At 38.8% G+C, this 27,547-nt stretch overlaps 1 protein-coding gene across 4 annotated transcripts in view; it reads left to right on the top strand.

Moving 5' to 3' along the window:
• The window catches only part of LOC306852830 (putative E3 ubiquitin-protein ligase MID2), a 137,601-nt gene extending 112,092 nt beyond the window's left edge, over positions 1–25,509 (top strand). For 3 of the 4 annotated variants that reach the window (XM_079389929.1, XM_079389927.1, XM_079389926.1), the window contains 6 exons: positions 5,830–5,978; positions 7,289–7,416; positions 7,586–7,729; positions 13,567–13,728; positions 21,273–21,480; positions 22,392–25,392. In XM_079389929.1, the coding sequence (XP_079246055.1) occupies positions 5,830–5,978; positions 7,289–7,416; positions 7,586–7,729; positions 13,567–13,728; positions 21,273–21,480; positions 22,392–22,794 (1,194 nt within the window). In that variant the 3' untranslated portion in view covers positions 22,795–25,392. Of the gene's footprint in view, positions 1–5,829; positions 5,979–7,288; positions 7,417–7,585; positions 7,730–13,566; positions 13,729–21,272; positions 21,481–22,391 lie in introns of all 4 variants that reach the window. The other variant, XM_079389928.1, reaches the window with a different exon arrangement.
• The last annotated feature ends 2,038 nt before the right edge of the window (positions 25,510–27,547 follow it).

Genomic DNA, 27,547 nt, shown 5'->3' with positions numbered 1-27,547 from the left:
AAATATTAATTTGCATTATAAAGAAAAGGGGGCTTTTTAGTTTAGTGTTGCAAAACGAAACAACTAGAGAAGTGCATAATCGTGTTTTTATTGTGAGTAAGGGATGTTTTAGCCAAAATTAAAAGCACTTAAGAGAAATAAACCAATATTTCATATATAATTAAATGAAATTATTTTTAATTATTTTATTCATTTTTATTATACTACCATTTAAAAGTACAGTTGAGGTCAGTAAGATGTTTTTAATTAAATATTAAACAAAAAAAAATTCAGAAATATTTTTATTCAATTGAGCAAAATGACAGTGAAGACATTTACAATTTTCATCAAAGAATCCTGAAAAAATGTATCACAGTTTACACAAAAATATGAAGTGGTACTGCATACTGTCACGTTCCCTCTCGGGACACAAGGAGCGAGGAGACGTAGGAGTTCCAAATAGCACATTTATTGGAGAGACACACACAAGGAGACGAGGAGCTTGGGGAGAGACGAACATCAATGACGTTTAAGACCGGACACAGGGGCTAGGAAACACAGGGATTATAAACACTGGGAAATTATCAAGGAAGAACAGAAACAGGTGTGGGGCAATCACATGCAGGGCTGGGGACACATTAACTACTAATTAAAGGGACGAGGATGGCCAAAGGGACACGAGAGGAAGGGAAACACAAGACAAGGACTGACATTACGCCCCCCTCCGGAAGGCGTGTCCTCACGCCTAACACCATCCAATGGGGAGGGGGGGTGGGCGCTCTGGAGGCCTCCAGGGCGGTGCCCGTTCCAGGGGCCATGGCGGGTCAGGGGACTCGGGAGGCCAGGGCGGGTCAGGAGACTCGGGAGGCCAGGGCGGGTCAGGAGACTCGGGAGGCCAGGGCGGGTCAGGACACTCGGGAGGCCAGGGCGGGTCAGGACACTCGGGAGGCCAGGGCGGGTCAGGACACTCGGGAGGCCAGGGCGGGTCAGGACACTCGGGAGGCCAGGGCGGGTCAGGACACTCGGGAGGCCAGGGCGGATCTGGAGACTCGGGAAGCCACGGCCTATTTTTTTCGGGTCGTGTGGCCTTGGTCCTTGGCCCGGCCACACAGGCTGTGACCCTCTTACCCCCCCCCAAAATTTTCTTGGGGAAGCTCCCCCCTGGGAGCCACAGAGGAGCGGACTCTGTCGGGCGCTCTTGCAGCGCGGACTCTGTCGGGCGCTCTTGCAGCGCGGACTCTGTCGGGCGCTCTTGCAGCGCGGACTCTGTCGGGCGCTCTTGCAGCGCGGACTCTGTCGGGCGCTCTTGCAGCGCGGACTCTGTCGGGCGCTCTTGCAGCGCGGACTCTGTCGGGCGCTCTTGCAGCGCGGACTCTGTCGGGCGCTCTTGCAGCGCGGACTCTGTCGGGCGCTCTTGCAGCGCGGACTCTGTCGGGCGCTCTTGCAGCGCAGGGCTGGATGGAACCAGCGGAAACGCAGGAGGGCACGTGCGTGGAGCCGGCACTGAGGGGTGCTCGGGAAGCGCGGACACTTGGGGGCGCTCTGGAAGCGCGGACACTTGGGGGGCGCTCTGGAAGCGCGGACACTTGGGGGGCGCTCTGGAAGCGCGGACACTTGGGGGCGCTCTGGAAGCGCGGACACTTGGGGGCGCTCTGGAAGCGCGGACACTTGGGGGCGCTCTGGAAGCGCGGGGCTGGACGGAACCAGCGGGATCTCAGGAGGGCTGGACGGAACCAGCGGGATCTCAGGAGGGCTGGACGGAACCAGCGGGATCTCAGGAGGGCTGGACGGAACCAGCGGGATCTCAGGAGGGCTGGACGGAACCAGCGGGAACTCAGGAGGGCTGGACGGAACCAGCGGGAACTCAGGAGGGCTGGACGGAACCAGCGGGAACTCAGGAGGGCTGGACGGAACCAGCGGGAACTCAGGAGGGCTGGACGGAACCAGCGGGAACTCAGGAGGGCTGGACGGAACCAGCGGGAACTCAGGAGGGCTGGACGGCACCAGCGGGAACTCAGGAGGGCTGGACGGCACCAGCGGGAACTCAGGAGGGCTGGACGGCACCAGCGGGAACTCAGGAGGGCTGGACGGCACCAGCGGGAACTCAGGAGGGCTGGACGGCACCAGCGGGAACTCAGGAGGGCTGGACGGCACCAGCGGGAACTCAGGAGGGCTGGACGGAACCAGCGGGAACTCAGGAGGGCTGGACGGAACCAGCGGGAACTCAGGAGGGCACGAGCGTGGAGCCGGCACTGGAGGGCACGTGCGTGGAGCCGGCACTGGAGGGCACGTGCGTGGAGCCGGCACTGGAGGGCACGTGCGTGGAGCCGGCACTGGAGGGCACGTGCGTGGAGCCGGCACTGGAGGGCGCTCTGGAAGCGCGGACACTTGGGGGCGCTCGGGAAGAGCTGAGCTGGACGGGACCAGCGGAGATGCAGGAGAGCTGGGCGGGACCAGCGGAGACGCGGGAGTCCACCTGCGAGGAGCAGGCACTGGAGGGCGCTCTGGAAGCGCGAGTTCGCGGGGGCGCTCTGGAAGCGCGAGCGGCGGCGGGCTCGGGAGAGCCGCGGACGACGGCGGGCTAGCTCCGACTCGGACCCGGAAGTCTCCCAGACACCGGTATATTCCTACCCTCCAGGTCAATCCTGTGGTGTCTGGGAGGTCCATGGGGTAGTTGTAACAGGCTCCGAGCCGGAACAGATGGAGGATGGCCGCGTCGTGCAGATCCGAACTCTGCGCGAGCCCGCAGAACTCCTCTGCGTACTCCACGAAGGGAAGCTCGCGGAGTATCAGGGCGCGGAGGCGGGCGGCGAACTCCATCGCCATGGAGGGAGCGGGAAAAAAGGGGCAAACAAAAAACTTTCAAAAACGGAAAACAAAACGGGGGAAAAGGAGCGCCGCTTACTTTGTGGGTCCGGTCTTCTGTCACGTTCCCTCTCGGGACACAAGGAGCGAGGAGACGTAGGAGTTCCAAATAGCACATTTATTGGAGAGACACACACAAGGAGACGAGGAGCTTGGGGAGAGACGAACATCAATGACGTTTAAGACCGGACACAGGGGCTAGGAAACACAGGGATTATAAACACTGGGAAATTATCAAGGAAGAACAGAAACAGGTGTGGGGCAATCACATGCAGGGCTGGGGACACATTAACTACTAATTAAAGGGACGAGGATGGCCAAAGGGACACGAGAGGAAGGGAAACACAAGACAAGGACTGACACATACAATATGAAACCAGCATATTAGAATAATTTCTGAAGGATCATGTGACACTGAAGACTGGAGCATTGATACTGAACATTCAGATTTGCATCACGGGAGTAGATTACATTACATAAAATGTATTAAAATAGAAAACACTTATATTAAATTGTAATAATTAACTGCATTTTTATTCAAATAAATGTAGCCTGACCTGAGTGAGCGTAAGAGAACTTTTGAACGGCAGCATATTTTTAAATAATTAATTTTGGTTTATTTTTTAGGAATGAGTAATAAATGTAACAATTTTCAATGACTTTAAATTTCACTTACTGTAAGTGCTTTACAGTTGCCAAGCTGTTTGTACAACAGTTTTGAACATTGATAATCTGATCAGACTGTAGAATTAGAGCTGTCAATTTTACACGGAAGGATCATATATTGTTCCATATTTTATATTTTGACACTCTTCAAACATTACCAGAACTGAAGAGTCAGATTTTCTGCCCCAGTTCATCTGTGTGCAGTGCGTGTGTAGCGTTTTGTGTTTGACAGTGAGTGTGCAGCGCACAGGCACTTTAACTTGACAGCCTGAACTCACACTCTTATCAAGTGGAGATTTGAGCCGCGAGACAGGCCTGTGCTTCTCTGTTTTTGGATAATGTGATGTGAGAGGCACGGACAAATGCAGTAATCTCCATCAGAAGTGTCTACGTAAGGCCTTCAGTGATGTACTCTCACACGGCAGCCCCGAGTCGACATGCACAGCCTGCAACATGAGATTATGTCTGGCCTTTTGCAAACATCAGTAATGCAGCTCCAGCACAAAGTGCCTGTATCGCTAGCATTAAGGAGGCTTTTGGAATCATAAACCCAGATGCAAAGTGTCTGTAAGATTTGATCTGAGGCTTTGGCTGTTCAGGCTGGTTTGATACTGGATTGTTTTTGAATGATTTTCTATTCATTTTTCTGATGCGGTCCGATTTCTTTAATGCCGTCCTGAAATTCTGAAACTTTTTGGTTGTGCACATCTGATCAAAGCAAATCATTTGAAGCTGTCTTTAAGAAATGGGGTCAGATTGGGATTTGATCTAATGCAATCCACTACGGCACCGAGCAACATTTTTCTCTCCTTGTTTCTTGATTTATCTGAATGCTTCCAATCATTCCTTCCTGTCAGACGTCCCATTCCTCTATTGAATTACACTGTGGCATAGGCTAGATCCTGCTTAACCGACTTATTGAGGAAGCATAGCTAATGTCTCTCATTCCCTCGCGAAAGAAAAATAATGTATGCGCACATGAAACATGGGGTTATTTGAAGGAAAGCTCAATTCATAGTAAATCTGTGGTTACGTATTGTGGGCGGTGTGAGCAAAATCTTATTTCATCTTATGTGTGCATTATATTATGGTAACGGTATATATAAGATTGCTGGATATTGCTGCAAATTCTTTTATTTTTTATGTAAATTCAGACCAGTATGTTTTATATTTAAGCGTGGAATGTAGTTATGCCTATTTTTGTATAATCTATAGAATTATAATGTACTTTGCAAATCAAATGCATGTCATTTCATTTGAATAATTTCTTTTTTGTAATGAATCTTGATGGACACAAACCAGAAGATACTATTTATATACACTGCCACTAAAAAGTTTGGCCTCAGGTTATTTTTTAAAGAAATTAATACTTTTAGCAAGAAAGTATTACTTTATATTTAATATTAATAGAAAAACAATCAGCTATTCTTTTGAATTTTCTATTCATCAAAGAATCCTAAAAAAATTTATCAGGGTTATGTATCAGAGCACAACTGTTTTCAACATTGAGAATAATAAGAAATGTTTCTTTAGCAGCAAACCATTTATAAATAATTCAAATAAATGAATAATTGGTGAACTAAAAAAAAAACAACAATTGAAAATCTGACTCCAAACTTTTGAACTTTATTATAAAATTATAAGACTGGATCAATGCAAACACAGCACTTCAAAACACTTGAGTTGAAATCAAAACACACTAGTAAATTCTGACTGGATAAGTCATATTTTTGGACGTTGTAAAGTAGCTGAAACAAGCTCACCTGTGATCACACATCAGCTGAATTCTATATTAACGCAGAAAGTTGATTTTTATGCAAGGAGGAAATCTGAAAAGCTATCCAGCCAGACACAAGAAATATGAGAAATATGAAACATTTACAGCTGTTCCAGCATTAAATGAGATTCTTTGCACAGCAGTCTGGTTTGGGCCATACTCTTTTCTTATTAAAATCTCTTGAGACTTTGTGAAATTGATTTAGCTCACCATTTGTTTTACAGACATCTAAAACAGAATGAAATATGCATTTGTTTTTCTTTAACAGTTCATGCTAATTTGGCATTTATATGAGTCCTTTTTCACTTAACTGAAAATCAGAATCTGACACTTTATTGTTTCTCAGCTGTAATTACACAAAAAGCAAACAAAGCAAAGGGCTCATTTGGCTGTGATGATGAGCCAAGGGGTGATAATGAGTTTTTGATAAAATGCTCCATTAGGGTCCATTATTCTTCATAACATCTTGAGGAATGTAAACATTTATAATAATAATAGCTTGTAAAGTAGTTATAACAGCTCCATGCATTATCTATGTTTAGGTGATGAAGTTGAGGAAGTTGGCCCAGCAGATTGCGAACTGCAGACAGTGTCTGGAGCGCTCGAGTGCCCTCATCACACAGGCTGAGCACAGCCTGAAGGAGAACGACCACGCCCGCTTCCTCCAGACGGCCAGGAATGTGGCAGAGCGGTGAGAACACACACACACACACACACACACACAAACACACACCGTCACTGCCGCTGCCAGCGTGAATTCAACTTTCAGCTACTCTGCACATTTCCTGGTGCCGCCTCCTCCTTTCAGTTCTGTTGCTTGTGGCTTATATTCAAAATAATTCAAAATATGCCGTCGGGACTCAATATTTAACAGTATTTGTGCAGCTTTGGGTGTGGAGAGAGACTTTGTGTTGTCATGCGTTTTTGACGAGCAATTAAACACAGGCGGTTTGTTTTGAGTGAATATAAACAGGTACAAAAACAGGAGGGATCTGTGTTGCAATATCTAGGCAGATGCAGTCTAATAGACCTGATGCTGGCTAAATAATATTGTGCAATAATATTAACCATACAACAATTTTGACGAGAAACTCCTAATGTCTATTTTTGTTCTTTATTACTGACAGTTTGCTTGAAAACACAAAAACAATGATACTTAATGAAATAAAAAAAGTTATTATATGTATGAATATTTTTTAGTTAAAAAAACAACTATTCACTGTTCTTAATGTTTTTTGTTGTTGTTGTTGTTCCTTATTACTGAATATTTACTTAATATCACGTACTTAAACTTTCCTTAACGGAACAAAAATGTAATAATTATGTTTAATATTATATGTATAAATAGATTTTCTATGAAAAAGAGAAAACTACTCCCTCTTAATGTTTTTTGTTCCTTATTACTGACTGTCTACTAAAAACGTGTACCTAAAAACAAATTAAATAACAATTGAACAATTATATTATATGTAATATTATATGTATAAATATTTTATTTTTATAGAAAAGAGAAAACTGCTTTCTGTTCTTGTTTTTTGTTCCTTGTACCTATAAACAATGTTTCCTTAATGAAATAAAAAGTGAATAATTATATAATTTATAGTATTATATGTATAAATATTTTATAGATTTTAATAAATATAAAATTGAATAGTATAGCAATAATTAAAGGCTACATGCCATTATTTTACAATATCATTATTTTTAAAAGTATATATTCACTTTTTATATGATGCTGTGGCATCAGAATTATCAAGAACTGTGAGATTGGTAGAAACTACTGAAATTCTGGTCTCATGGCATCCTTACTGATTGTACAGTCTTCTGTGTTATTTGAATTTCATGTGCCACACACATTTCTCTGAGTTTGAGAGCTGTCAGGTGCTGTTTATAATTTCTGTCACTGTGGGAGAAATCACATACAGACTTATAGCCTGTAAATAGTCTGTTGTAAATAGAAACATTTATAAATTAATTGCCAGTGCCTCTCTTTCCTCACAGAGTTGCCATGGCTACCGCCTCCTCCCAGGTCCTCATCCCAGACGTCAATCTGAACCAAGCTTTTGACAATTTTGCCCTTGATTTCTCCAGAGAAAAGAAAATTCTGGAAGGACTGGATTATTTGACAGGTAAAACCATTGAGAAGACTGAAACCACCTTCCACAAGTGCTTTCTGTGTATGTAGTGCAAAGTTAATGAATACATGCTTAAACTGGGATATTGCCAGAATTTCATCAGCCATCCTTTTTGCAGAAGTGAATCAATACATTACATCTTGACGATTGCCTTCTTTTCCAGCGCCTAACCCTCCGTCTATACGTGAAGAGCTCTGCACGGCCTCACATGACACCATTACAGTGCACTGGACCTCTGAAGATGAATTCAGCGTCACCTCCTATGAGCTTCAGTACACCATCTACACTGGCCAGACCAACTTCATCAGTGAGTCTAAATACACATCTTACACAGCCTGCCATCTCACTCTTTTACCATCAAACCAACATTTATATCTTAGATACAAATATTTCTCAACTGGTTTTGTTTCTGTTCACAAACAATTTCCATTAGACATCAAGCTGTGACACTACACAGTACCAAAATGTTTGCCATAGAAATGTAAACAAAGAATTATTATAGAATTAATATTACCAAGGACTGCACAAGCCCATCAATTTAAAAAAAAATCATCATAGGCTTTATATTGGAATAAAACAAATAGGACTCATGGATTTTTTCCAATTCATTTGAATTTAATCCATTTAATTCTTATTTTTATTTATCTATTCATCTTTTTTTTTTAAATTTTACTTTAATTATTTTTATAATATAATATACACACTTTTTACTATCTCTTATGTCCACCAAGGCTGCATTTATTTAATCAGAAATACAATAAAAACAGTAATATTGTGAAATATTATTAAAAAAAAATCTATTTAAATATATTATGTAATGAATTTTTTTCCTGTGATGACAAAGCTGAATTTTTAGCAGCCGTTACCATTAGCAATGTTGAAAATAGCTGTCCTGCTTAATATTTTTGTGAAAAATCATGGATTTTTTACATTCTTTACTATCACATTTAATCAATTTAATGCGATCTAGCCAAATAAGAGTATTCATTTTAATTTAAAGAAAAAATTTACTGACCACAAACTTTTGAACAGTAGTGTATATCATTTTATTTTCATTTAATTATTTACATTTAGCATTTTGTTGAATCATTTTTGCATTATTTTGAAGCACCAGAATTACTGCTGCATACCCATAAAAATTTCCAAAAGATTCATCGCATTTTTGAACACCTGCCTGTCCCCCCACACCTTTTGTTTTGTTGGTGCACTTACAAATAAAAGCCCTAGTCTAGCTTTTATGAATCTGTGGAGTGAAAGAGCTGTTAAGGCTTAATTGCTTAAAGGCCAGGACATGCATAACTTGTTTGGGCTTGGACCGTACAGAGACAGCACTCTCTCACTCACAGACCTGCTCCTCAGTTTCCATTCAGCCCGCTTCGGTAACAAACACGGTATATTCATTACAACCACTGATAGTTTAGAAGCCCCGAAACATCTACAGATTTACCGCAGGCTCCTTAGAGGATACAAACAAACAGACACAGAAATGGAGAGCGACGCTTTCTTCCCAGACCTTTTTACAGCATTGCTCTTTGAATGCGGAGGCCTAAACGCAGCAATTCTTAGATGCGTATGCTTCGCTCCCTTGAGATGAAATGTGAGTCTTTACTGGTGCATTTTCTCAGCCGTTGGCCAAGTCAGGTAAAGTAGCTCTAAAAAATACTCCAGCCTCCAGTCAGGATCTATCAGCTTTAGATGGATTTCCTTCTATGAGGAAGTTCAATCACATTTAGTTTCAAGGCATTTTTAATGGAATAATGACTGTATATTGTTTTTGTTTTTTTATCTTGCGTTTTATTGTTTATCATATTTGCAGGCTGGTGAAATTGATGGCTTGTTTTATGTTCCCTTTAGCAAAAGTGTATTACATTTTACAAGCCTCTCATAGTAAAAGCATAATATTCAAGGGCTCAGGCTGGATAACATGCAGGATCTTTTTCATTTATTGTGATCCGTCAGTTTTTATGCCAATACCATGCCTTAGGCATATAAAATAAGAGTCATGTGCTATGCAAAAATTTATACATTCCCCCTGCAATATGTGTAATTGCACAGCTGCCATGACTGGAAAACCGACCTTTAGTGATCAATTAAACGTGCACAATATTCATGTGCATCAGCCGAAACTCAAGCTAATAGAATAAATTAGCTGTAAAATGGACTTTAAAACAAGAAAGCATCATTTGCAGACAGAGTCGTTCGAGGTTCTGTTGAAAGAGCAGCTCCGGTTTGTCTGCGGACTTTATTGTCAGCTCTGTGAAAGTGAGGGCACTGGCCTGGCATCATCCCTGATTAGATCTGACACGAGCTAATGCTCTTTGCTCCGCTCTCATTGACTGGCATGCTAACCTGCAGCAAACAGTATGCAAATGCCGCAGTCCTTGCAGAGGAAACGGGCCACATCACCTACTCTGACGTGCGCACCTCTTGCTCAGGGACGTGTGCTGTGACTCATGGGCCGTTTATGGAAAACAAGAGAGACGTGGATGTTACGAGGGCCAGCAAACACGTGGTCGAACACAACTGTTAAGCTGGCAGTTGTGCGAACGTGAATGACGTCAGACCAGTCTAACAAAAGACCCTATTATGGTCATTTGACTCTGTGTGTCTGTTTTCCAACAAAACTCTTGTTCATTTGATAATGTGTGTCCCCACAAAACACTAGCTCGATGTGCTGTGCAACCTTGAAAACACCAAGAAATCTTATATAAAGACAAACCCACGCAGGGCGGTGAGAGTGTGTTGACAGAGCTGTTAAGCAGCTATTGTATGGAATATCAGTAAGTCAGAAATTGAAGGGATGTTTTCTTTTCACACAAAAGAAGATGTTTTGAGATGTTGTAGTGTTTTTTTCTACATACAATTTTTCTCAGAGATAAGTATTGTTGATTTTAAAGCTCATATGAATTGGTTTTAATGAAGAAACTGCAGATAGCTCAAAAAACGTATTAAAAAGGCCTCTAAAAATCTATTCCAAGGAAAAATGTTCATTTAAATATATATTTATATGTTTTTGACCCTAATAATAATTCTCTCTAAATGATGGTTTGATTGCTTATTTGAGCTCCACTGCTGTGTTAAGAAGGTAGACAGAGTCTGGTTTTAGCTCCTCCACAGTTTATTGGTTCAGTGCTGCACCTTTAAGAAGTTGTAGACCGTTTGCACAACTGTTATATATTAAATCTTCCCTGTCAGATGTTGGAATGCCGTTCAGATGTTTTCGCAATGTTTATGATTTCGAATGGGTGGAAATCTACTCTTGAGGATGTTTATCAGATGATTTTATCCAGATATTAAACAAATTGTTCCAGTTCTGGGGACTCCAAGACTGGAGTAATAATGCTGAAAATTCAGGTTTAAAACTTTTAAAAACTTAACGGTTCATTTAAATTGTAATAATATTTCATAATTCCTACATCAAATAAATGCCAACTTGGCGAGCGTAAGATATTTGGTCACACTTTATTTTAAGGTCCAATTCTCACTATTAACAAACTATTAACTACGATTTTTGCCTCAATAAACTTCTAATCTGCTGCTTATTAATAGTTAGTAACGTAGTTAAGTTTAATCATTGGGAATATTTAGGGATGCAGAATATGGTCATCAGAATAGGTGCTTTATAAGTACAGCCAATATGTTAATAATAGACATGCTAATAAGCAACTAGTGAGAATTGGTCCCTATACTAAAGTGTTACCAGATATTCTTTCAAAAGCATTTAAAAAATCTTACAGACCTTTAACTTTTGAGCAATAGTTTATACAGTATATACAGTATTGCATAGCCTCTCATGTTGCTTAAATAACATGCTTAAAGGTAAGCACATCTTTCTGGTTGATGCACACTTTCACAGACATCTGCGACATGCTTACCGGGTCAATATTCCCGTCCTGCTTCCATGATTTATCCTCAGCCTTGATGGTCCTGTATCTGAAGGGAATCTCAAAGCACCATCATTGAGCAAATAATCACAAGACTGGTCAGCTAGGCATTGATTAAGTGTCATATTATTTTGACATGATGGCGTTGGTCATCGTAAGTTGGTGCACCATGATGCTAGGTTTCTGTACCTTTTTAGTGGTTCCTGCCAAAGCTACGGTCTTTGTACCTTAAGATATTCATAAGCTGGGCTTTGGAGAGCTGCCCAAGAATGTGAATGTGAAATGAAGACACAGTCCACAGTGGCCACCGATCAGAAGTGAGACATTATTTTTGCAGCAAATGTGAGCGTATGTTTTTGCATCTCTAAGCAAATATGTTCATGTGGGATCATAACACATGCACATACTGTCCATACTCTTAACATTAATTATTCTTACGACAGTACATGTCCTATTGGCATTGATGATATCTAAACACATGCGCAGTCATGGAAACACACACACACAAACACAATAGAAGCATCAAAGGCTAGTTTGGATTTGCCGACAGTATTGGGAGCAGCCCCTATCCAGTTTTGTGTTTTAGCTCCCTTTCATCTGCCAACACGCACACACACACACACACACACACACACTTATGCACAGTCTAGGATCCCTATTCACCCTGCCTTCTTTTTAGCCAATGACACATACCTTCATCTGGCCCTCTTTGAAGTCTCTCTCCCTCTGAATGTCAAGTAACAGCAGAGAATTTACAATGTAAGCAGCATATTGTAGTCTGCTATGCTAATTCCATTCATCAAAAAACAACATCAAACGTCTTTTTGATATGGATGTGGATCAAATTACTTTTTTGCTCATGAAAAAATATTACAGACGTGCAGTTGGTGGACGCAAATGGTTAATACTTTATAAGCTTTGCTTTCTTTTTCATCCAGTCATCAGAGGTTGTACTTTTTTATTTACTTGAACACCTAAAGTTATATGTAATTACATTTATAAGGCATCTTTATTCCTTAGACATGTGGTTTCTGCTCGACTGAGTGATACAGTAGATGTCCTTGTGAAAAGGACATTTTGTGCAGACTGTAAGTGGTTGAACGAGGGATTTTTAAGAAATGGCTGATACTGATCTAGATAGTAAGTGGCTAATATAATGTTGGTATTAATATAACTGATGTATTTGCTCAATTTATTTTATTTTTTTTTACATTTTGTACACATTATTATTATTATTATTATTATTATTATTATTATATGCTCCAGCATCCCTAGAACCATACATAGAAGAATAAACAGTTTGGGTATTTTATTTTATTTTATTATTTTATTTTATTTTATTTTGAGAAGAGGAATAGCTAGGTGATATATTAATATATTATGCATTCTATCTATTGTTTTCTTTTTATTTATTATACAATTAACAAAAGCAAAAAAAGGCCTCTAACACTAGCTTGCTCTATTCTTTTTCTATTCTGTTTTCTTTTTATTTATTATATAATAAAAATAAAAAAAAAACTTGCTACATGTACTACATTAATCTAACTGAGACTTGTAGCACTTGCATATCATTGCTCTTTTGTTGATTTTGATTGCTTCCATTATCCTCATTTATAAATCGCTTTGGATAAAAGCGTCTTTTAAATGGCTAAATGTAAATATTAATATAACTGATATAAACAATATGAATAATGCAAATATTCAATATTAATTTTTAGTCAATTTCGTCATCATCGTTATTCCTTATTTTACTACATCATATCTTTTGGAAGTTGCAATTCTAATTGCATTGAATATATCTGGAGAGCAGGAGGGCCAGTTGTTGATATATTATTGTAATTGATATAGATAAAAGGCACTCAAAATTATTACATTACATTTTTAACTACTTATGAAGTGCTTTTGCCATTTGTATGTGGTTTTAATGGCATTGCTGATGTTTCCTGAGGACATTGTGGGCAAACGGTTCATCGTGATAAACTGGATTGAGGGGCATCTGTTTGCCTGAGGCAAACATCCCGAGTCTCTCTACGAACGTGTGCTATATGTGTTTTCACATCAAACAGAAATAGGCATGCCTTGAATAATGAACTTCATATGTACCATTCCCTTTTTAGAATCATCACACTGTTAGTGGGTATTATTGCACTGTTCTTCTGTGTTAATAATGAGTGCTTGCACAGTCCTGGCTAAGAGTGATTGTAAAAAAAATATGCTGAATCTGTGATTGATGTTATGCTCTGTCTCTCTTACCTTGCAGGTCTGTATAACTCTGTAGATAGCTGGATGATTGTGCCCAATATCAAGCAGAATCACTACACAGTCCATGGCCTGCAGAGCGGTACTCGTTACATCTTTTTCGTCAAGGCTATCAACCAGGCAGGCAGCAGAAACAGCGAACCTGCTCGACTCAAAACCAACAGTAAGTCCAGGCCTCATGAGCTGTGCTAAGGATCTATACCTCATGGTAGTCGTCAATCGATATGGCTTTTGCAATAGCTGATGCCAGTATCTTGACAGCAGTATGCAGTATATTCCCAAAATGAACGTTTATTTGACAAAATATTTACTCAGCATTCACTTCAAAAATATAGAGTGCTACAGGGATGATATATTTTTGTAGTTCAGCCCAGAAGTTTGCATCGCCCTGGCTCCCTCAAGTTAAAGCCTTTGAATTTTTCCATTAGCCTTTGAATTTTTTTTCATACGTGTTTTGTTCATCAAGATAATCCTCACAAATGAACACAGCTGTTAGGAATTTTGAAGCCAAAATCGCCAGAATGAACCCTTGTATTAAGTTTGAATAATGGGTAAGACTTTTATGTTGCAGCTCAAATTGACAGTAATTTGATTCAATACAATTTACCAAAAATCACAACAAAAATAGTAAACCTTAATGCTTCTCTCACATTACAATAAAAACAAATACTAAAACTTGTCATTTTCAAACTGTATTTAACAAGTTTTTAGTTTTTTTTATATTCATATTTTTATAAGCAGTATTGTAGCAATTATTTTTTAGATGCCAAATGTGTAATTGTAAATACCCTCAGAGGGTACTGGCATAACGAAATGCATAAGTTATATATATATATATATATATATTGGGTCAGTGCAGTTGCTGCTGACCATAAAATTCAGGGTCAAATTTACTTGTGACCATCATAAACATAAATCAAAATTTTGTATGCACATTGAGTTTATTTATTCATATTTATTTATATGCTTGTTTGTTTTTCAGGACATGTAAAAGCTTAGAAAAATCACTAATGTAGTTGTATTAGTCATGTATTTTATGTTGTAGAATAAAACATGAAAACATCTTGAGATTGTTTTAACCACAGACCTTGTTTTAGGCATTTAACCAAAAACCCTTTCAAAAAATAAAAAGATTGACTTCAGGACAATGGAATTGAAAGTACAAAAATGCTAACTGTTTCCAGGTTTAAGGACTTGTTTCTGGCTGCAGCACTCTATATACTCCCAAAATGATGATTTGTTTTACAAATTCACTCAGAAATATTTGTAAATGGAAAATATGCCCTGAACCCCAACTGTTATTGGATATTGGTAGGAAAGGTTAGGGATTGATGCAAATAATATTAAATAATCAGCAGATTATCTGAATGATAAATCTGGCCAAATGCACGAGTCTACTCCTCTTAGGTCTTATACCCTCAGTCCTAGTATATATGGTGGTTGTACATCAGTGTAAATGCAGCAGCTCTGTCATACTCTACCGCTCGATACCTTTATCGGATCAATCTGTCACAGGCACCCGAGCATGCAAATAATGAGAACCATCAGTTGGTTTGGTGTGTGTGTGAGAGAGAAAGAGAGGTCTGGGAAAGCCCGGGTCCCTCACCTAAGCTGTCAAACATTACCCAGCCTTCTCACAGCAAAGAACTCAGTCAAGATGAAGCGCACCAGCTGACAGCATTCAAATGGGTTATTGCATCAGAGTCTCTCCGCGCCTTGTGGAGGAGTTTGAGAAAGAAATACAGGAATGTCTGGAGGAAACGGCAAGCGCTCATTTTCATTGTCTGTTTCTTCCTCTCAGTCCTGTGCTTTCTCATGGTTCCTCGAGCTTCTGTGAGAATGCGGCAGGAGTATCTCTCTCGCTTTCCATCATTCACCCCCACCTGTCTTTTTTGGTACTGTAATAATGCTGTTTTTAGACAGCAGTGCCATTAAATGCCATTTTCTCCTAGACACACACAGAGCTGCGGTGCTTTAGCTGTGTTGTGCTGTGAAAGCCTGTCCTACAAAAATGTAGGGGAGCGTATATATACGGTATGTTGCTGTAAGTTTACTGATATTTAGACTCAAAATGCAAGCCCTTTAAAATGCTTTAGTGTTGTTTTTGGGACACCCAGAGAGAAGAACTAGTAATTATCTGTAATGTTGTGTATAAGATTGTAATATTATTTAAACATCTAATATTGTGAAATATTATTACCATTTAAAATAACCGTTTTCTGTTTTCTATTAAACTGTATTTATTCCTGTGATGTTAAAGCCGAATTATCATTACTCCAGTGTCACATGATCCTTAAGAAATCATTCTAATATGCTGATTTACTGCTAAAGAAACATTATTATTATTATCAGTGTTGAAAACAGTTTGCTTTGAATAAAAATCTCTATTCAAAATCTTTTGTGACATTATAAATGTCTTTAATGTCACTTCTGATTAATTTAATGTGCCCTTGCTGAATAAAAGTATAAATTTCTAATCATTTTCTTAAAAAAAAATCCCAAACTTTTGGGCAGCAGTGTATGTGCTGCTTAGATAACGCTGCTATTGGGAAAAATGCTGTAGAGATTAAGCACTACTGTTATTCTTAATGCTTTGGGGAAATTATCCAAGGTGTAGCTTTCTCTCTTTGAACCATGGTAACATTAGCATTCAAAGTAGGACTTTTAAGGCTGCTGTATATAGTATTCACTAGAGAAGACATTTTAACCCTTGCATAGTCAAAGAATCCACTGTCATTTGCCACAGCTGTGGCTTCCGCCCATGTGACCATATAAAACAGGAAACTGATTTTGGGCCAATTCTCTGATTTACGTTTTGTCCAGCACACATGTACACGCCATGCCTACTCGACCGTGAAAGTCCAGACACTTTCCCCCGTCTCAAGAGAAATGCTATTTAAAGACATTTACATAATCACTTCCTGTTTGATTCCAGAGTGAGAGCGTGCTCAACCCCCAGTCGAATCCTAGAGCTCATGCTTTATCATCTACAATTAATTTCTCAGCAGCCTTTGAGTCAGCCTTCTCAGTGACTGCAATTTGCAAAGGCAGAGAAGATGTAGAAGCGATCGTATCACAGGGCCACTCAATATGAAATGCACAGGGGCCAAAAAGCAGGATCCCTTTACCCTCAAATGCCACATTCGTAATGTTTTATTTAATTGATTTTATATTAATGAAGCAAATGAGCTGTGTGGTATGCGGTATGACATATATAAAAAATTAATATCAAGTCAAGTTAAATTAAATTTCTATGACATACACATTGCTTCAAAGCACCTTTACAGAAAATCATGATGTTCATTTTTATAATATCTTAATATCTTCATATTTAAAAGTCACATTTAGAAGATTTAAGCTGGCTTATGATATAGTTTATATTATGCGACAATACAAACAATCCAGCAGTTGAGATTTGCAGTACATTTACATTTACATTTATTCATTTAGCTGACGCTTTTATCCAAAGCGACTTACAATTGCTATATATGTCAGAGGTCGCACGCCTCTGGAGCAACTAGGGGTTAAGTGTCTTGCTCAGGGACACATTGGTGTCTCACAGTGGATTCGAACCCTGGTCTCTCACACCAAAGGCATGTGTCTTATCCACTGCGCCATCACCACCACTTAGTGTATAGATAGATAGAGTTGGATATACTTACATTTCTTACTTTATATAAAGAGCTTGCTGATACTGTAGTTGCATTTTGTTACAAAAATAAAAATCATGCAATTGAGATTTACTATATATTAACCGTTTTCTGACGCACAACCCCACGCAAGGAAGATAATTCTGCAAGCAGCTGCAATTCCAGATTTTCAAACAGAGATGGCGACACAGAGACAAAACTTACGGACTGCAGCTTTAAATATTTTGGAATTTTATGTACACCAGTGTACACCAAAAAAAAACCTGGAGTGTGTGTGTGTGTGTGTGTGTGTGTGTTTGCGCGCGCGGTCTGTCCACCGTGGCCACCCTTCCTCTTTATTTACCATCCCTGCCTCTCCATCCCCCAGTCCATCGCCAGGCTCTACGTGACTGTGCCTGAAGCGCAGCCAGGCTTACAGAGCAAGAACGGGAAGACATCAAATGGCTCTTTGCAGGTTGTGCTGAAATCAAAGTTTGGTTTCTCCAGCTGAACTTTGGATGAGATATGTTCAAAAGGCATTGCTGAGATCTATAATACAGACAGCAGCAGGGGTCTGAGCACAAACTCAAGTCTAGACACATCAAGCCAAATCACTGCCTTTCATTCCCACTGATCTATCTTTTATTCCTCAAATGAATCCTCTTTCTTCTTGTTTTCTCTCTTCTGCTTTGGTTGCATTGTTAATCATAGTATATATCATTAATCCAGACTGATTGTTCTTTGAGCAAGCCCCTCCTTTAGTCTCAATGCATTTTGAAGATTTTTAATGATGTTTTTGCACTGTTTGTCTTTTGATATATGGTATCATCCAGCTGTAGCAGAATACATTTTTATTGATTATAAAGTAGCCCCAAAAAGTATTTGGACACTTCAGCTACAGTTTCATCATTTATTTTAAATTAGATGGATAGCAAAGCACATTTTGTTAGATTCTACAACATAAATAGATACAGTTTTCAAAATGAAGGCAGAGTATTGCAACACTTTCCCTCTTGTCATACTTAAGTGCAACATGTTCACATTTAATGTGATGAACTGCACCTGGTTACTCAGATAGAACAATCTGTGTAAACTTGAGGAGAACTGATTTCAGCCACAAATTTAGTGTAAATGTATGAATTCAGTGCCATTCTTCCATCTGTGTTATTGAAATGTCCATATGAACCATAAAAAATTGAGACATAAGATGTCGCCACATTTACCCTTTTTTTTTTTTTTGGAAATTTTGCAGGAAAAATCCAGTCTTTTCAGTAGGAATCCATGCAAATGGGAATTTCATGCAAGGGCAAAATATTTCCCCAAACAGACTGTGACAATACACTTTTTTTGCCTGTAAATTTGACCAAAATTTTGCAAATGTGTCCTCAGGTCCACTCTAGAGCTCCAATATGTCTTATAAACTTAAAAAGTAAAGGTGTATGAAACAAATTTTAGCTGAAGTAAAGTGATCCTAGACCTCCTAAAATCCTTCTTCCAATCTTCTATCTGTTCTTCTCTACTGTATTATCCAGTAAAGACTCATAACAAGTAAAACACTTTCATATGACCTTTGAGAAATGCAGGATATTTTAAGCAAAATATAAATTTAATAAAAAATAATTGCTTTCTTCATTATGAGAAATAACAAGTGACAGCTCAAGTTTTCTTTTTCTGGGTGACTAGCTTTAATGTCATGTTTATACTGCCCTGGGAAGGTAGAATTTTGAATGACAGGAGCACTAAATAAGCCTGTCTGTTTGTGTGTGTGTAGAGTCACACTGTTCCTATAGGAGGTCTCTCCTGTTTAATCAGCACTGCCATGGCTGGTGACCGTACATAAAGCCAATATGAGAAATATCACATGACAAGCAGCCCCAAGGGCAGCCATGTTTACTTGTTGTTAAAATATCTCAGAATAATATTTACTCGTCCTGAACAGCGTAGACATCTCTCAAGCTGTCAGCAGTCGGCCCTCCCCTGCAGAAAACACACCATAACAGCCCAGCCCAAGAACAGGAGCCAAGCCAACCATGTGACCTCACTACACATCTTAAAGAAAAACATACACTAGATTTGTGTGTGTGTGTTATGATAAATAATTTATGAGGACACAAAGGTGTATAATGGCATGCTGTATTACAACATAAATATAGTTTATAAGGACACTTCCTGTGTCCCCATAAACTAAATGGCTTAGAAACATACTAATCTGTGTTTTTTGAAAGTCTAAAAATGCAGAAAGTTTGTGTGAGGGTTAGGATTAGGGAGAGTCGATAAAAAAATACACTTTGTACTGTATAAAACCCATTACGTCTATGGAGAGTCCCCGTAAACCACATATGTGTGTGTGTGTGTGTGTGTGTGTGTGTGTGTCTCTAACATTTACATATTAGAAATATGTAAATATAATTTTATATTATATTTTACTTATATAATGGAAATGTTATAATGGAAAATTTTGGAAATTGAAATATTTCATAGAACTTTGGAAATACTTTCATTAGCAGATTAAAAATAGACTGACCATATTCTAAGATAAAGATAGTCTAATACATAAAAAGATAAATAAGATGAAAAAATACTGAGAAAACTTCATTCCTGAGAAAAAAAGAAGAACTAGTAACAACATATATGATCTATGTATCTATATAAATATTATACATATAATATTAACATTATAATAGTATAATTCAAATATATAATATGTATATCAAATATATAAATATAATATTAATTCAATACAGTAAATAATGTTTTATGTACTATATATATGGAAGGGAATTTGGTGAAATATTTAATATTAGACAACTTATAGTACTAATACTACTAATAAAACACAATAATATATAGCAGTAGTAGTAAAGGTTTTATTATAGACAGACACTGAAGGGCTGTTTTTTATGTCATGGTCACAGCTGGCACTACACATTATGTTGTTGTCACTGTGAAATGCACATTTTAGTGCTTTACAAATAACCCTTTGAATATATGTGGCGCAGGCATCAGCATCTACAGTAGCTGTCATAAATCTAGCTTTTTTCTCAAACACTGCTCATTTTTGCTCGCTCAACTCTACTATGTAAAGTATATATTTCTCCACAATAGATCAATATATTTCTCTAGTCTTTTCGTATTAATTTTTAACTTTGATGTACCTATTATTTGAACTGTTATGTTTTTATATTTCTACGTACTTATATTTTATATTTCTACATACTACATGCTTTCATTAACATAAATAAATATTCTGCAGAAAACCATCCTAATTTTCACCATAAATTCTTGTAGTTAAGTGTATAAAAGTATGTTTTTTAATTTCCCGTTTTTAAATAAAAATGGCACAATAAAGACCTTTATTCTGACACCTGGACTGCACAATTATGCCATTTTACTCCTTTTTGTCTTGAACGGTTCATCAGTTTTATAGTAGCGGGCAATAAGCATTTCATGGGATTCTCGCTTGTAGCCTGGTGTGTGTATGTATGCGTCTGCATCGTTTTTCCCAGTGCTCTCAAACACATGCTGTAAAATGGCATGACTGCACGAGTGTTGAGAATGGCTGCGCTCGCAGTGATAAGCAGTTCAAAGACAAGAGCGTGTTAATATAATTGGCTTCCAGCAGCACATTGCCAGAACCTTTCATTTCTGGGTGCAGTAAACCTCACTCTGGGTTGAGATGATTGGTTTGTGGGCAGGGACGGAGCGCAGCTGATTGTTTTCCTGCATTGTCAGTCATTACACCGGGGATGGGAAGATTTAGACGTGCCAGAGTTAAATGTCGGGTCTGCGGGGTCACCTCTGCTTTTCAAGTAATATAAAACTCAAATCATATACATAGCAGACTTCATTTAGCATTTGGTTCTCTCTGTCTTTAACTCTCTCTCACACACACTGTGCCTTTTATCACAACCGCTCATCTCCTAATTAACCAGAAGAGCTCAATCTGACATTAAACAAATTGCACGAATTCCAGCAGACCAGTGAGAGTTTCTTCTCAGGTCACCAAACTCATTCCCCACTGGCTCTTATTACATGCTCCTGATGTATCTCACCCATCTCTGTCCTCTCCGCTCCTCAGGTCAGCCTTTCAAACTGGACCCCAAAACGGCCCATAAGAAGCTGCGCCTCTCCAATGACTGTCTGACCATGGAGAAGGATGAAAGCTCCCTGAAGAAGAGTCACACTCCAGAGCGCTTCAGCGGAACTGGATCCTATGGTACCGCTGGCAACGTCTTCATCGACAGTGGCTGCCATTATTGGGAGGTTTTACTGGGCGCTTCCACATGGTGAGTGATTTCAGATTTTCAGGTTTGTAACTGTTATGTTAATAAGCAATTATTGTCAAAAGTGTATAATAGGCAATTGAGTCACACTCCCCATAAATCATTTGCTTAAAACAGAAAATTGTCAATAACCTGCCAACCCTTGTGTTGCTTGAAATTTGTTCCTGTAAATTAAAAACAAAATGTCAAAGCTGCTCTTTTCCACACAATAAAATGTAATGATAATTATATTAGCACCCACACCAATATACAATAATATTTAGTTTATTATTAATGCTGCAGTTATGCCATCTGATGCTTTAAATGCTCTTTAAAATCAGAAGGATTCTTATTTGCCTGCTGTATTTTTAGCATTCATCATCGTCTATAACTCTTTAATTTAGCAAAATGTCTTATAACTTATATATGTGTGTGTGTGTGTGTGTGTGTGTGTGTGTGTGTGTGTGTGTGTATATATATACTGTAAAAAACACAGTGGCTAAACAGGCCTTCAATCAGAAATATATACAGTGTAAAGTGTAAAATTTGTATGATCTTAATGTAATCTTACTCTTGACAAGTAGGGATTTCTGAAATATGCACAGTTAAAAGAGTACATTGTGGCCATTGTGTGTAATTTTTACATTGTTACAATTTTGTAAAAAAAAAAAAGTCTGTTAATTGGTAATATTAATGACTTGTCATTATTTGTGCTTTCTGAAAAAGGTATTAGGCTTTAGAACATTTCTACTGATCACTGACTGCCAAGTTCAATTGAATTTTTATTTGGTGCATCCCAGATTTCAAGATTTGGGAACCCAGATTCTAGACGCTAAATAAAATCATAGTACTAAACTTAAACATCTTATATAATGAACTAACAAGTTGTTAAAATCAGTTTTATCTCACCTGCATTTCAAACGTTTCCCTTGCAGGTACGCTCTTGGTGTGGCTTACAAGTCAGCACCCAAAAACGAATGGAGCGGCAAAAACTCATCGTCTTGGGTTTTCTCACGCTGCAACAACAACTTCCTGGTGCGGCACAACAACAAGGAGTCAATCGTGGAGGCATCGCTACAGCTGCGTAGGGTCGGGGTGCTGCTGGACTACGACAACAACACCCTGTCCTTCTACGACGCCATGAACTCCCAGCACATATACACTTTTGACGTTTCCTTCCTGCTTCCAGTGGCTCCCACCTTCATGATCTGGAACAAGTCGTTGATGATCATGTCAGGGCTGCCTGTGCCTGACTTCGTGGACTGCAGCGAGCAGCAAGAAGGCATCTGCCGCCAACAGGATTCGCCCTATATGTCTGGAGTGAAGAGCTGCCACTGAGGCATCATAGGAGTTATTCCAGAAGGTTCCCTCGCCCTTCTTCTTGTCCTGGTTTTCATAACTAGGTTGAAGTTGGATCTTTAGTTGTTCCTGATAGTTCTGGTCACATTAGTGAGCGTTAAGCGATTGGGTTATGAGCTCTCAGATTTAAACAGCTGAAATGGGGGAAATTGTAAATTATTTATGACTAAACATTGGTTTGCTTTTTTGTCAGTTTTAATGTATCCCTAAAAGCACTTTTTAGAGTTGAATTTGTTGCCCGTGTGTAAAAAAAGTCTTGCTAATTTGAGACAGGGTAGGACTTCCTTTTGGACCGAATATAGTGGATTATGTTAGGATGACAATTTGGTGTTTCTAATAGGGGTTACATTTATTATCTGATGGGTCTATAACACACTTTTCATATTCAGGGACAAAAGATGATGCTTTGGTTTAAAATGTCTGAAGATGATGGCATGATATGTATTTCCTCTGTGATTTGTTCTCACTATCTCAGTTTTTTTGTGAACAGCATGAGACACAAGTTCCCCAGGTGTTTTTAACATGTATCTTTAATAATTGATATACGATGTGTCGCAAAATCCCATCTGTGGAGGTGTTCGTCCATTGACATGCATTCAAACGCCATCAAGAACTGAATATTTATCAGATCCATCCATTCAAAAATATTTGAAAGATTGGCAAAAAGACATGTTGAAGCAAATACAGTCTAGTAGTTTTATTTTCTTAATGGCTGTTGTGAATCTTACAAGATCTTCCGCAGTGTGACATTCAGGGCTGTAATAAGGATACCCAGTCTTGGGATAAAGACAATCACTTGTGCTAATGCAGGCAAAAAAAATCAAGTGTGTAGCAAGAGATCTTTGCAATAGCATGCTGAACTTGAGATACTTCCCCAAGAAAGTGGTTTGAATCCATTTAGTTCAATGTAAATATCCAGATTGGGAAGTATTTGTACTACTGACGCCACTGTCCTGCTGCAGGTTTTGCTTTGTGTCAGTGGAGTTTCCTCTTTGCTCTGCTGAATGTACATGATTGCTTTGGTTCTTTTTATATCTTTCTGATTGAAAGCACAGCGCATTTTATCATTACATCCTCTTTGCAAGTACAAGAAGTATGTGAATCCTCCTGTTACATCTTGAGAGCTTAACATCCCTACAAATATATATATAGGGGATTCACTAAGAACAAGTTGTGTGCATTGATAGCATAGTTTTTTGCGTTGGATAAGGAAGTGAAACGATGTTTATCCAACACAATCTTGTGGCAATTTGTAGCTATTTTACATTTTGGCGAATTGGTGGCTAATTCGTATGAATTGTATCTCTTATGTATGTTTTCATGCGATATGCTTACTCCCCATTGGCGGTTAGGTTAGGACCTTAACTCTTACAGAATCACCACCTCGTAAAATAGTTACGTTTTCTCTAGAGATCAGGTTGCGTTTACCTCACTTCTGACAGTTTTTCCAGCATCCTTCATCTCAGCATCGGTCTATATCAGGGGTCACCAAACTTGTTCCTGAAGGGCCAGTGTCCTGCAGAGTTTAGCTCCAACCCTAATCAAACACACCTTAACCAGCTAATCAAGGTCTTGCTTGGTAGACTTGAAACTTCAAGGCAGGTGTGTTGAGGCAAGTTAGAGCTAAACTCCAGGGCCGAGTGTGTTGACCCCTGGTCTATATTGACTCTTTTTCCTCCATGAACATGAACTCATGAGTTGTTTTAAAGTTTAATCTGTGACTGAATGATATATTAATGGTGTAGTAGAGCAATAATGAACTTAATTTGTTAGCATTTATAATGATTTCTGGCCAATTGCATGAAGTTCTTGAGTCTCAAAACTATTTCCACTTCATCGTTGGCCTAATTTGTCATAGTCTCAGGCAATAAATGTATATCTGAATGCCATAATGAGACACTTTTTAGATTGATGGAACTTATTTAGTGAGTTCTGCACTGCTGAATGTGCAAGTATGGGTGACGTGTGACACAGCAACGTCAAATCATTGTCAGTGTGTTTCCTGTATGAACGTAACCCTGAGATGTCCACTACTGCACTGTCCCTCCGTCTCAGTTCATTCAGTCACACTGTTGTCAGTTCTGTTGTCGCTGTCAATGCTGCAGGCGCTGTCATGTGTCTTGGTCTCATATTCTGACAGTCTTGAGTGCAACCCTGCATGCTAAAAAGAGCAAGATGACAGGTACTGCAGAAAGTCGTCAACATTTCCATTGATCATTAGTGATATCCATAGGCAAATCTTGAGGAATTGTTTGAGATTTGCTTATTTTTTGGTCACTGCTTTTCTGAGGCTGAAAGGTAAACGTGAGGAGCGTGAAAGTAGAACTCGCGAGTCGATCTCTGATCTAGTTTGATCTATTTGTTCAAGTGCGATTCACTGGGTCACTGCATGACGATTTGACCCGACTCAAGCATTTCCTGTGATATTCTCTGCTGTTTTATATAAACATTTTTTATGAGAAATGTCCAGGAAAGATATTATGGCATATCAGGTTTCCAGTTAGCCGTGCTTTTGTTTGCATTTAGGACTGATGAACTAATTACATTTGTTTTCAAGCGATTGTTTTTACATTTCTGAACAAAAAAAAATGAAAGAACCGATTCCTCTTCTTTGATATTTCCGTCTTTAATATGTGCTCAAGCAGCTGTGTGTTCATCAACATAATGCTCCTGTTTCAATAGATATAACTTAGCAAAAAAAAGAATGTAAATCATAGGAGGAAATATATATTATATAAAAATTGTATAATATACAAAAAAGTATATATATATATGAACTATTGTTATTTATGTGCGTCCAAATAAAAGTCTGATCCCAAATGTGTGTTTTGTTCCATCATTGTCCTGTTTTCCAGAACATTGTGTTGTAGGAGGAGGTTAGTAATGCCAAATGAATATGCCCATAAGGTTATGAGCAAAAGTGCATAGGAGGAGCCCTGCTGCACTGGCAGGGCACTCAGTGCCCACAGTCATATTATAGGGCATTGCTTATGTTCCTCAGCTGCTATATCTGGCACAAGGGAGGGTTCCACACTCTGGATGCCTGACACAAAGGTCACCGTAACAAGCTTTTGCAGTTATAAGCCTTAATCATATGCAGTCATATAATAAGGTTGTTTAAATGCCATTGCAATGGGTATTTCATAGGTATTCCATATTTCAAGTTTCTAAATTATGTATATATATATATATATATATATATATATATAATTGTATGTGTGTGTGTGTGTATATATATATATATAAGAAAAAAAGATTTTTAAAAATCACATCATAAGATAAATCAAGCAGTTGTTAAATAAACTGTTCTTGCCTTACTCTGGATAAGAATGATAAGCCTGCAATAATTATCTATATTTTAGAGAGCCATATAGGGGACAGATATTGCAGGAATTTGCAGATTTACGCCATTCATCTTTGCATGTTTAAGTCTTGTCTGTAAACGGAGTGAAAAGGTTCTGGCTACTTGCTCAGAAAATATATTTTTTCGAATATATACCTTTTACTGACTATAAACTTTCATTCTGCTGTCAGCAGGTTTTGGTTTAGCAAGTCAGATCTGCTTTGATATGATGACTAGTAAAATTCCTCAAAACATCAGATTTATCTGCGCAAGTCAATTAAATTGCAGTCTTATGTTTTAACCACAGAAGGCAATAGTGAGACCACAAATCCTAAGTGCACTTTCAAGATTGAGGGTCTGTCTCAATACCCACATTTTTTCAGTCTTGTAGACTTGAGATTGCGTGCATGCAACAGGAAGTAGTGTAAGGCTGTCTCATGTCCAAAAAAAAAAGTAAAAACTCTTTTAACACACACAAACTTATAAGCTGCTATCTCTACTACTTAGGAGCAGCATTTGAGGCTAAGTATACACCATCATTAACCATCTTAAGGATGTCATGTGCTCCAAAAGCCACTGCTTGTGCAGATGTGCAGGGTAGTGGTATCCCAGGACCAGGATTGAAAACCACTGAAATACAGGGCTAAGTCAGAGTAATGTAAGTCAGGGCTGGGCAACTTCGGTCCTGGAGGAGGGCAGCTGTCCTGCAGAGTTTAGCACCAACAAGCTGTATCTTTCTAGTGATCTTGAAGACATTGATTAGCTTGTTCAGGTGTGTCTAATTAGGGTTGGTGCTAAACTCTGCAGGACAGAGTCCATCCAGGACCGAAGTTGCCCAGGCCTGATGTAAGTAGACAAGTGGTCAAGTGAAAAGATATTCAGTGTGGTCACTGGGACAGGCCTAAAGTATTTGAACACATTTTTATTGGCAAAATAAGTGCGGTTACACAAAAGGTAGACTGCACTTGATACACTTGACTATCTGTATGCTTTTCAGTGTTGTTGGAAAGGGGATTACCAAGTGTATTTTAACATTTTAAAAGTATTATTGTGTTGTTAATTGTTACATTTATTAAAAACAAAAGCTTAAATGTGTGAAATCATATTGTTGCCCATATTTACTGTACTATCTTAAGTAATTTAGCATAATCATAGACTGACACAGACACTAAACTTTAGTGGATTTTGTTCATAGTTAATGTAATGAGCTGCAATTTTTAAATACCTCTTTTTTTCATGCTACAACGTGAAAACAGTTTTCAAATGTATCCACTTGTGAGAGCGTCTTCAAAAAGATCAGTTTTCACCAGTGTGAAGAGAAGGCCAAAATATAGATTTGCATTTGCATGATGCTTTTACAAGTGTATATGTTAAAGTGTAGACATCTTG

This window comes from Barbus barbus, assembly GCF_936440315.1.
Source record: "Barbus barbus genome assembly, chromosome: 33".
Taxonomy (NCBI): domain Eukaryota; kingdom Metazoa; phylum Chordata; class Actinopteri; order Cypriniformes; family Cyprinidae; genus Barbus; species Barbus barbus.
This window is presented reverse-complemented; position numbering and strand designations above follow the sequence as displayed.